The sequence below is a fragment of the Lepidochelys olivacea genome, assembly GCF_965140295.1.
Source record: "Lepidochelys olivacea isolate rLepOli2 genome assembly, chromosome: 4".
NCBI classification, from domain to species: domain Eukaryota; kingdom Metazoa; phylum Chordata; order Testudines; family Cheloniidae; genus Lepidochelys; species Lepidochelys olivacea.
This window is the reverse complement of record NC_140414.1, coordinates 66,531,351-66,543,687: the sequence shown is the minus strand read 5'-3', so window position 1 is coordinate 66,543,687 and position 12,337 is coordinate 66,531,351. Positions and strand designations below refer to the sequence as shown.

The window sequence follows — 12,337 nt, the reverse complement described above, 5'->3', positions numbered from 1 at the left end:
CATGTTGTCCAATTCTTCAAATCAGCTGTCAGTTCCTGCTCTGGTTCCTGTGTTGGTTCTGACTACATTCTTGGTTTTGGGAAACTCTGTCACCATGGCAGCCCAAGTCCACCTTTCAGCCCCAGTTCATGTGTTTCATCCAAGTGTGAAGTGCAAGATTTCTAAACGGAGGTATGTTTTCCCAGTTCCAAGTTCTTCTTCTTCTTCATCTCCTGTTAGGAAGAAGAGGCCAGAAGCAGTGGCTGTTTTTCCTCTTGAACACTGTAGCCTTTCTCCTCATAGGACTTCTACAGGGTCTCTACAGAGAGCTGGATCTACATTCCTCACTTCGGATCCATTATCCCCGATGCACTCTATCTCAGAGAAGGCTAGAGAAAGAATGCAGAGACCAGTGGTTTGCTTTCTACCACCCTTTAATCTGTCTCCTTTAGGCATGTTGCCAAACCCCAGTTACTGGGGAGACTGGCCGTCCTGGAGCCCTTTGCTTTATTGTGGACCACCTCATGATTTTTTCAGTTATCCTCTACATAGATGGAAAGTTAATGTTTCATCTACTAAGCAACTGGCAGTCCAGAGCTCCTTGGATCCAACTCCTCCAGATCCATCGACACTACAGACAGTGATGCCTGAAATACTGTCGGAGGAGGAAGAAAGAGAGGTAGAGTCCCCCTTTTTGACCAGGAGAATTTAGAAACAGACTATGAACCTGACTTATCAATAGGTGAACACTGGGAGGTGGCTTCAGCCTCCTCGTCTTCTGACACCAGTGCACAATTCCACAATTTGGTGAATCATATGGTATTCACTCTGACACTACCTGCTGTGCCAGTGGAAGAGACTTCACACCCAGCATTTGATGTCCATGGTGTTACTTCTAGGAGTGGAATATCCCTACTCATTTTGGTTGATTTGCCACAGCTGGCTAAATTCATGTGGTCTGCTCTTGCTTCTTGTCAACCTGTCTCCAAAAAAGCTGACAAGTTGTATCAAATATCCTCTGAGAGATTTTCTTACTTTCATACCTGTCTGAGAGATGTAACTCATTGGTCATGGCTGCTGTCAGTAACAGGGCAAGATCTTGACAACCCCAGCCACCCAAGCTGATAAGGAGGGGGAAAAGATTGACTCCTGGTGAGAACGGTGTTCTCTTCATTGTTCCTTTGTATTAGGCTGGCGAATTATCAGGAGCTCATGGTCCTCTACCAATTCCATTTCAGGGAGAAGATTACATTCTTTTTACAGGACTTACCTGATGACAGAAGAAGGGTTGGCAAATGCCATTTTAATGGAGGGTCAAAATGTAGCCAAGCACTTCCCCAGGGTTCCTGTGACACTCTGGCCACTGCTGGCAAAGCATTGGTGTCTGTTGTGACCATCAGGAAGCTTTGCTTCATTCTTCCTCTCTAGCGCTAGGCACTAGACTTAAGCTGTAGGATCTCCCTTTTGAAAGGGAGGGTCTTTTGAGCGAAAAGACAAATTACTGGAAAAACTAAAGGACATGAGATTGACAGCCCTCTTTCTGGGTTTGATTCCCTCTGCTAGGAGGAGGCCCTCTACTCCTTTCTGGTACCAGAGGGAGTCCTATCCCCATTCTTCATTGTCGTACATCTCATCGAGTAAAAGATGCCCACAGTACCAGCATCCTGCAGTTTTCCAGAGTCAGCATAGAAAGAGGCCTTTCTAATCCATATTTAAATCTAAACAACCTCCTTCCATGTCAGAATCTTTGTTGCGAAGCAGCAAGATTCAGTTTTGATGGGACTATCAAGAGTCAGGAGCTAGTTATTCAAGTCCAATCTACCCCTTTTTTTGGAGACGGCTAGCCCACTTTATCAATGTATGGAGGTAGATTACATCAGATCTGTGGGTCCTAAAGATTGTAGAAAGGGACTATGCCATATAATTCAAACAACTGCCCTCCCTCCACACAGATTCCCTTACCCTTACCCTATTCTGCTTGCAGAAGTAGAAAAATGGCTCCTGATAGGACGGTGTCCAAATACCTGAGGGATCAGGGCTTTTATTCCTGTTACTTTCTGGTGCAGAAGAACAACGATGGGTTTTTGTCCAATACTAGATGTAAGGTACTTGAACAAATATGTTCGGAAGTCTTGTTTCTGTATGCTGACTTTGGCCTCCCTAATCCACTTTGCTATTTGTCCGGGATTGGTTTATGACTCTTGATCCAAATGACACATATTTTCATATATTGATTCATCACACTCATCGCAAGTACCTTCTTTTCTTGGCAGCAGGACACTATTTCCAGTATCAGGCACTTCCATTTAGCTTCTCCATGGTGCCCAGAGTTTTTATAAAGTGCCTCTCTGCGGTAGCGGCTCATCTGAGGAATCAGGGTACTTTTGTTTACCTCTGTTTGGGTGATTGGCTACTGAAGGCTGTTCTGTGTGAGGTCTTATTAAGTCATATTGTCTTTACAACCAACCTTTTCTCAGACCTGGGGCTCTAAATCTCCCAGAGTCAGTTCTTTGCCTTCCCTTTACAGGTTGTGTACTGGACTCTGTGGTGGGAGAGCCTTTTTACCACAGGACACATTTCTCAAATTAAACCAGTATCTATTGAAAATTCAGCAGTGTCCCACTCAAAGAGTAAAATTCTTCCGAGGTCTGATGGGCCTTATGGAGCCACTACTTGCAATTAAGCAATCTGTAACCTAGCCTCCTGGCTAGGGCATACAGCACACACAGTCGAGGGGCTTGCAGTCTTTGGGTGGGGCAAGCCACAGACAGGTCACAAGCCTTCCAGCCTACAGGGAGTATGCCACCACTCGAGTGCTGGGGCTGGTGACAGGGAAGTAGGGGGACCCAGGCCTACCCTACTCCACCGGATCCCAGTCCAGGGCCCTAACAGCGGCAGGGGATCCCGCCACTAAGGTAGCAGGGTTCCTGCAAAAAACATGCTGACTCGTGTGGCAACAGCACAACCTGACTAATGTCTGGTTCCCCTGGGTTACTTCCTACCACAGTCCACTGGTGTGGCGCCGTAGTCGGCAGGTCCTCAGTCTCCTTGGGGTAGGTGACAGATGGCATTCCCAGCAGCTCCTCTCCACTCTTAGTCTCCTCCTCCAGGGCAGAGCACAGCACAGCTCAGGGTCTGGTCCGGAGTCCTGCAGTGGGCTAGAGACATCTGCGTCCTTCACTGACCCCAGCCCAACTGCGCTAAAGAGCTCACTTCTCACACTTCCTGTCCCGACTCTCTGCTTCTGGTGTGGTGGGTGGGGCTGGCTTGGCTCCTCCCACCAAGGAGAATATAGTGGTTCCTGAATCTCAGGCTCAAAGGGGGGGCCCTCTGCCTCACTACACACTGTAATAGAGGCCCAAATTACATATATATCCCAAATAAAAGAAATAATAAAGACCAAAGAAACTGCTACCATGGCTAAACAACAGAGTTAAAAGAGGTGATTAGAGGAAAAAAGGCATCCTTTAAAAACTGGAAGTCAAATCCTACTGAGGAAAAAAGAAAGAATCATGAACTCTGACAAGTCAAGTTTACAAGTGCAATTAGGCAGACCAAAAAATATTTGAAGAGCAACTAACAAAAGACATAAAGACAAACAAACATTTTTAAAAATACATCAGAAGCAGGAAGCCCGTCAAACAATTAGTGTGACCACTGGATGATCAGGGTGCTAAAGGAACACTCAGGAAAGACAAGGCTGTTGCAGAGGATGTGAGGAAGATCCCCACACCTGTGCCATTCTTTTTAGGTGACAAATCTGAGGAACTGTCCCAGATTGAGGTGATGATAGAGGTGGTTTTGGAACAAATTGATAAATTAAACAATTAAGTCACCAGGTCCAGATGGTATTCATCCAAGAGTTCTAAACGAACTCAAATGTGAAATTGCAGAACAATTAACTATGGTATGTAACCTATCACTTAAACTAGATGTACCAGATAACTGGCGAATAGCTAATGTGATGCCAATTTTGATAAAAAGGTCCAGAGATGATCCTAGAAATTACAGGCCAATAAACCTAACTTCAGAACCAGGCATATTGATTGAAACTATAGTAAAGAACAGAATTATAAGAAACATAGACAAACACGATTTGTTGGAGAAGAGTCAATATGGCTTTTGTAAAGGGAAGTCATGGCTCACCAGTCTATTAGAATTCTTTGACATAATTTCAACACAGTCCTTGAGTTTATATCAGTAGGCCTTTTGTTTGGATTAATTCAGTCTGTCTGTCTCCCTTTTGTGCCTTTAAAATCAGCATTTATTGTTAAAAGTGCATTGTAACATTTTTTTAAACTTTCACTTACCTTTCACGATTGAGCTCACAATTAGGATGCATTTGTATGCCCAGTTATCACAGCAGTGCTTGACTTTGCAACCTTAACAATATTCTTTTATCTTTATATGTAATCTATATCTTTATCTGTATAAAAGCTCCACATACCCACACACACACTACCTTTATATCAGATTGATTTTCAGACCTGGCTATCTATAGTTAAGCTCCTAAATCCATATAGGTACCTAACTTGTTGTGTTCTTCATTTGATTTTGGTTTTTGGTTTTTCAGGGTCAGTATTTACTGCCAAACCAGTGCCACACCTGGGCAAGAGTTCAGTTATTCACCTTCTTATAGAAGCCAAAGACAATGGAGACCCTGCTTTGACTGCTGTTACTTCAGTGGAGATACAGATACAGGATGTAAATAACTATGCACCTCAGTTCACAATGGCACTATACAATGTGAGTGTGAGTGAAGATGCCTCAGTCGGAGGGACTATCCTCACATTTTCAGCCATTGACTATGATTGGATACATGAAAATACATACATTGAATACTCTATTATAAGCAGCAACACTAATAACCTATTCCATGTGGAAACAAGTGTCATTGAATCAACACCACCTTACAAGATGGTTGGCAACCTTGTTTTGAGTAGTCCGCTGGATAGGGAAACTGCTTCCTCTCACCATGTGATCATTCTTGCATCTGACCGTGGAACACCTCCCCTGAATTCCAGTGCTACTGTTTTGATAACTGTACTAGATGTTAATGATAATCCACCAGTATTTAGCAATCTGGAATATCGCATTCATGTCAGAGAAAATATCCCAATAGGTAGTCATATCACTGTGGTTTCAGCAAATGACTGTGATGCAGGAGCCAATGCAGAGGTCACTTACACTATAATCTCTGGAAATGACAAGGGGCACTTTCGATTAGATGGGAAAACTGGCTCTGTGGATTTGATCAGAACTCTGGATTATGAGGAAACAATTAAATTCACTTTGACTATTCAAGCCTCTGATGGAGGAGTCAATGTAAGAAATGTGGCTTTTTCTGTTGTTTTTGTCAGTGTCCTAGATGACAATGATTATGCTCCACTGTTTTTGTTTCCCAGCCTGAACTGTGTTGTCCATGAAAATCTGCCTGCCTTTTCTTTTGTGTGCACAGTTTATGCACTGGATTTTGATACAGGTCCCTATGGACACCTTACTTACTCAATCCAGTCATCATGTTTGTCTGATCATGGATCTCCTCAAGATCATGACATGTTTTTCATAGACTCTTTGACAGGAGATATACAAACAAAACAAATGCTTGATTATGAAAGTCAGAATAAGTACTGTTTTATAGCCCAGGCAAAAGACAAAGGTGATTCAATAGCCACATTAACAGTTCAGGTAGATGTTGAAGGGACAGATGAATTTGATCCTGTTTTTACCGAAGATCAATATTTTTTTGGTCTCCCTGAGAAAAATGAAGCAGGTCAGCTGGTTGGCAAAGTGGCAGCATCCGATAATGATGCTGGATTGGATGGAGTTATTCACTACTCCCTGTTAAAACCTTCTCCATTCTTTTCGGTAAATCAGAGCAATGGAAATATCTACTTGACTAGAACTTTTCACAGAAAGAAGAGCAGTACCAAAAGGAAAGATGACAACCTTGAATTGTTAGTAAGAGCTCACAGCCCCAAACTGGACTCTAAATCCACTACCTGCACTGTTCTGGTAAATATTTCCAACTCTCCTGAGAATTATTCCATAGCATCTGTAAACATCCTGTCTATTAGCCTTACTATCTCTTTTGTAGTGTTCCTGCTGCTTGCCATCAGCCTTATTGCACTTATTCTGAGATACAAACGAAAAGACATGATAAACTCCTGTATGAAAAGAGAAACATCATCTTCATCAGCTGATTTGAGCTTGACCCATGAAGATAATATTCCTAAGGACTGCCAGAAACTCCAGAGCACTGAAAGTAGTACACTTCCCATGGGCTCCATAACAGAGTGGTTGAGTTTGGTAGGCATCAGAGAAAAGGAAGATATTGGTAACCCCAGCAGGCACTCAGATTCTAGTGGTCATGGCTCAGCAGAAGGGGAAACTGCAGAAGATGAGGAAATCAAAAGGATCAATGAGCATCCATGCAGAAAGGGGTTGGGTTCAGCTTTAAGTGAGCGAGGCTCATGCGTGCCAGACTCAGGAATTCCAAGAGACTCTGACCAGTTATCTTGTCAGTCTGGAGAAACGGATGTGTTCACCGCCACTCAAAATGCAGAGAGCTTCCACACCTTCAAAGATGAAGGAGGAGGAGAAGGCTGTGACCCAAACTATGCCCATAACAAAATTCTGTCCCAAACTCTTCAAAAAATTGGGATAAAAGAGAGAGACATAATGACAGACATCACAAGAGAATACATCTTCATCTCTGATGGCCAGGATTCCCGGTATGGATCACTTGCAACCCTTGTAGCCTCTGATGAGGATCTTAGAGGAAGTTACAACTGGGATTACTTGCTTACCTGGGAACCCAGATTTCAGCCTCTTGCCTCTGTGTTTAATGATATTGCAAAACTAAAAGATGAAAGCTTACAAATTCATAGCTTTCCTAAGGAGAAGAAATCTTTTATTTTCCCTCCTCCCTTGATAACATCAGTAGCTCAACCTGGCATAAGGACAGTGCCACCACATCTGCCAACTATAATATCTGGGCAGGCATTTAAAAAATACCCTTGTTCTCCCCTTATCCATAATCTTAGATACCCTTCACCGGCCATGACTCCCAGTTTTTCTCCTTCTCTGTCTCTACTTACCATGCAGACTCCTACAGCTTCTCCAGTGAGGTCAGATGCAGGACTGACAGGAACATGCCAAACTGGCCAAATTCATGCAACAGAGGAAGAAGTTCAGGTGTAGGTGATTAACCACTGGTAAAATGTTAAAGGAGAATTTGGCTTAAAACATATTTGTTCATTGTTTAATGAGTAAAACAGCATGTCAGAGCTATATCATCAGTATTCATTTTATTTTTTTATGGTTTACAAAAGATAAGATACTTTAGTCATAAACTTTCTCACTATCATGTTTTTTGCAAAATACGCTCTAAACCTGTGAGAGTTGCCCTTTAATTACCTTTTTCTATCTACTAAAAGCCCTGGTATCTAATGTAAATCACATACCCAGGTGTCTGATAGCTGACTTACTCAAATTACAGGCTATATTGTTTATCATTAAGGATTTCAATGACTCTTCATTGTGATTAATGGTTTATCGCTGAGGATTTCAATTTAAAATGCTGACTGTTGGTGAGGGTTACCTTTAATACCTCTCTGCCTCCCTTAAGCTATTTTTGTGGCAGCTGGAAAGTTGGCTACCTGCGGATTTCTCTTGTGTAGGGGAATCCACTTGGAATGTGGCTGAGGTAGCGTCACCAGTCTCAGGATCAGGGCTGTATAAAGGTTGTATAAAGCCATCTGTGACTCCCCCACTCATCACTGGGACTATGCTGAGTACATCTCAGCTGGTGCAGAAAATCTAGCCCTGTATGTAATATATATCATACATATAACAGCTTATGTGTATATATACACACATACAACCCATGCTGTTTCTGTGTATGTATGTATCGTATCAATAAAACACACATACATATGCTTCTACCATAATTTTAACTCAGAATTGGCACTTGGGGAACAGGACAGGGTGAACTATGGGAAATATGCCTTACAAAGAGTAAGGGTGGCTACCCTTTTGGAATCAGTGGGTATATTATATGTGTAATGGCTTCTGAGCAGCTTTGCCCATGATCACATGTTTGGATCCTTTCTGGATATAAACTGACATTGCTCCTAAGTTATCTGTACACAACATACTGTTCCAAAGAGTATGCAGGCAACAACTGTTTCCAAGAAAAGAAATAGAAAGAAAAGAATCAGAAATGGAGTCAGCCAGAAGCCTGTGCCAGGAAGGGGAAAGCAAAGGAAAGTAGTCATTCTCAATTAATATATGAACAGGGAATTATAAGCTTATGGGCATAGGGCCATGACTGAGAATGCTTTTGGGGTCGTTATATTGGCCACCTCAGGGTTACATAAGCTTCCTTGGACCTTTTTCCAAAGAAGGCAGAGTGTATTTTTTCCATTTTGTCTTGTTACAGGATGCATGTCTGGTTTTTGAAATTTCAAAGTTAATTTATGAACTTTCACACTAAATAGTTTTGGGTTATTCTGGATACTGTAGTTATTTTTTAGCACCCAAATGGGCAGTATTAATTTATGAACTGTGTATTGGTGGGAAATGTATGTACATAAAAATAACCAAAATGTAATGTCATGCTAATAACATGTATAATTGTGTAGCTAAAAATATAATATTTTTAAAAAATAATTTTATGTACTTTTTTACTACTAACAGTTAAAAATTATCCACATAACATACCTCCCATCTGTTAATGTTCTAATGTCTGCTGACCTATTAGGTTCTGATTTGTACGACATGTTAATAGAATGAAATGTGCCCATTGTGGTGTGCAGTTATGTACCGCTACAGTTTCAGGAGGTGTTAATGGCACACAGTGCTCAATTATCTGTCTGTTCAACTCCAAATTAATGTTTTCAGTATCAGTACTCGTGATCAAGTGAGAGTTTGGTGCTCCGAAGAGGAGCAGTGAACATTTTTATTTACATTATGATAGTAGGAATCATCTTTATCCATAGATGATCAGTGGAAGAATAAATATTTTGCACAGCATTATTGTGTTTGATTTTTCATGAAGTGCTGGACACAATACTGCTGCATGCAGGTGACCATTTTTTCCTACTAATATCACTTGTGACAGCTGGAGTGTCGTTCTCTTTAAAAATGTCCAAAACATATAGTGACCACCCAGAAAAGGTAATACGAGAGCTCTATAATAGATACTAGCAATTCAGTAATTAACAATAGTCAGTGTGCACTAGCTGATACACTAGTTAGCTATGTTAGCTAAGAGACCAAGTGGAATGCACATAGAAAATGAACTCATCAGTAAAATCCAGGACAAGTTTGAAGACCTAAAGTACATCTGTTTCCTGTAACCATTCCAGATCAGGCTGTGAAGATTCTCTGTTAGGTATAGTGTAGAGGTAGTGCCCGCCAATAGTATCAGCAGAAACAGGTAGACAAGTTACACGTGTGGAAGGTAGAAAATAAGTCCTGAATTGAGAAGAAGCCCCATAACAATGCACAAACTGGGAGAAGAAAAGCCAAGGTGCCTGCAGGGCCCGATCCAGTAAGCCTGCTTAGACTTTGCCTACTGCATCAGGCCCTATAAGTAATTTTCTACAAGATGCTCGGTGTGGTAGAAAGTAGAGTGAGGAGAAGGAGCAGTTCCCTTGGTAATCGTTAGCCCAGTGGGTAGGGTACTCACATGGGATATTTGAGACCCCTTGTTCAAGTTCCCTCTCCTCCTGAGGGAGGGGGTCTCCCACCTCACAGAGTGCTCAAACCACTGAGTTAGGGGATATTCTTATGTGGGGCTCCCTCAGTCTCTCTCACTGAAGCTGTTTCACTGTGGAATAAATATATATATATATATTTTTAAGTAAGTGTAGGATGGGTTGCAGCTGAGAATCTCAGGCAGTTGGAGGTGCTTCCCAGCAGCAGACTTCAGCACCTGCCTGGGAGCTGCATTCTAAGGCACTTATCTCTCCCCTTGTAAAGCTAGCCGAGGCACCTACCTCAGGCTTTGTGAATCCCAGTGATTTTCTGGACACCTAAAAGTGAATTGGGGTGACGCTGAGCATCACCACATCTAAGTTTTCTTGTGAATATAGCCCAAAATGTTCAGCTGATTTGGCTGTGAATCTCTACAGATTCCCTTGTGCGTCATGTCTCAGTGCTACACCCAAGGGATTATTTCTGCTCTTCTTTGTGCTGGAAACCTCAGGAATTGTTCTTCTCATTGCTGCATATGTCGTTAAAAATGCTATGCATGGTTCCATTCAATCAAAATTATTTGGCAGCCTAGTAAATGATCAGGTGACATAGTCTTAACTTCATATCTGATAAATCTGGAATGGATACAGTACAACCCCCATCTACTACAGATGATATCCTAAACAGACAGGTTCTGTTATATGAATTTAGACTAACTATATGTATGACAAATAAGTCTTGACATTAAATTAACCAGTGGTTCATCCCGTATTCATCTCCAAGGATCCTACATGGATACCAATCATTGCTATTCGGGTGCTAATTTCAAAGTTGCCTTGAGCAGGTTTAATTTTCTCCTTTTAAAATGTTTCTCATGGAAGAGGTTCATAATGAATAAGGGGTTTGGGCCTGATCATACCACCTTGTTTTGGAAGTTCACGCCCAGTTTTCCCACAGTCCACCCGAAAAGTGAGCAAACCATGTGCTCTTCCTTGTGGTTTTCCTTGCATCTTCAAGAACAGCTTTTTTTTTTTAAATCCCTCTTTGAAAGGATTGGATATGACTTGCATCCTATTTGTCAAAAGCATGCTGTATTCCAGATGAGCTAACTTGCCCATGATATTTTGTTTTGCATTAAAGTTCTCCAGTAAAATTTCTTTTTTATCTATCGATTTACTAATTCCGTATCAGAGAATAACACTAACCCTATGTATTGCTGTCTCATGTGTGGCTGACCTTAATAATGTGAATATGCAAGGCAAGTGTCTGCAATAAATCATGTGTCAGCTCTTTTAACCTTACTCTTTTTTCTTAAGTAAACAATATAATTTGTATAATTTATCATGAGTTTAATATTAAACTTTCCTCAAACAGTCTGTTACTTTGCAGATCTGCATACCAGTTTTAGCACTTTGGAGGAGGCACAGAACTTGTTAGTGGAAAATCATATTAAGCTCAAACTGCATAAACTATCAAATAAAAGACAGTTGTCTCTTGTGGAATTTTGGGTGCCTGCCATTCTGTATTTGCTTGTTGGCAGCCTTGAAAACACTGGTGTAAATCAGTACCAAATGGATATCAAAATTCCATATATGAGAAGTAATCATTGAATTGGCATTTGAGCAAATTCCTGTGCAAACCCCCCCCCTCATATCTTTAGGGAATCCACCATTTAGGAGTCATAAAAATATACTAAAAAGCACCATAAAACATGGACTACCTATATGCTTATATATTTAGTCCATAATATATCTTCAGTTGAAAGCAGCCATTGTTTCTAAGATATTTTTTATCTAATTTCAGATAAAAATGTATCCTTGTTGCTAAAACTATACCCCACATTTAGTGTGCCGCTAATTCCTAGCTGATGTTTGTAATTTACATTTTATTTCCACCTGTTATTTTTTTTTCTTTGATATGTGTACTGTCCTGGAGTGTATCAACATTTGTAAGTCTTTACAAATATATATATATTAATAGTGTTAATATATATATACACACACGTGTGAATACTATGCTTTAAAGAGATTATAAGCCAAATACTGCAGTCTTTACTCAATCAAAAGTCTCATTAAATCATGAGACACAGGATCAGACTATTGACAGGTGTGCAAATATAGCTTTATATTATTGCCAACCACTATACTAGCAGGGAAGGAAAAGATAGGTCCAAAGTTCCCTAGAAAGTTTTAAATACTCTAGCTTCACATATTCAAGATTGTTCATGAGACCACTCTGATTAGACAGCCAGCTCTCTTTAGCGTATCCCCAAATATAATGGGTACACCTCTTTGCAGAGACAACCCCTTCATATGCAGGACTTGAATGATGTCTGTATAATGGGGGAGTTGGCATTGTTTTGGTAAATGAGAAAGAATATTGTGGCCATCCAAGATACTCTGGGGAGCAGAAGGGAATTAATGGCACAATTGGTGAAAGCTGGAGGTCTGTGGTTTTATTTTGGCTTGTCTAACAAGTGAAATGAATTTGGTGGTCACTTCCCTGGTCCTTTGTGACCTATATAACAAAACCTGAATGTTGGGGAAATGTGTGACCTGATTCTCCATTTATGAGCAGGAGAAGCCCAGGACTGAAATAACCAAAGTGTTGTAAAGCGAGGCTGTGATGCACTTGTGGAGTTTCCTAAGATAGTTGC

The 12,337-nt window shown here is 41.0% G+C and overlaps 1 protein-coding gene across 1 annotated transcript in view; it reads left to right on the top strand.

Annotated features, from left to right (window-relative positions):
• The window catches only part of DCHS2 (dachsous cadherin-related 2), a 235,147-nt gene extending 226,552 nt beyond the window's left edge, over positions 1–8,595 (top strand). The window contains exon 20 of the mRNA XM_084625372.1: positions 4,553–8,595. Coding sequence (XP_084481498.1) covers positions 4,553–7,182 — 2,630 coding nt within the window. The 3' untranslated portion in view covers positions 7,183–8,595. The remainder of the gene's footprint in view (positions 1–4,552) is intronic.
• Positions 8,596–12,337: the final 3,742 nt, after the last annotated feature.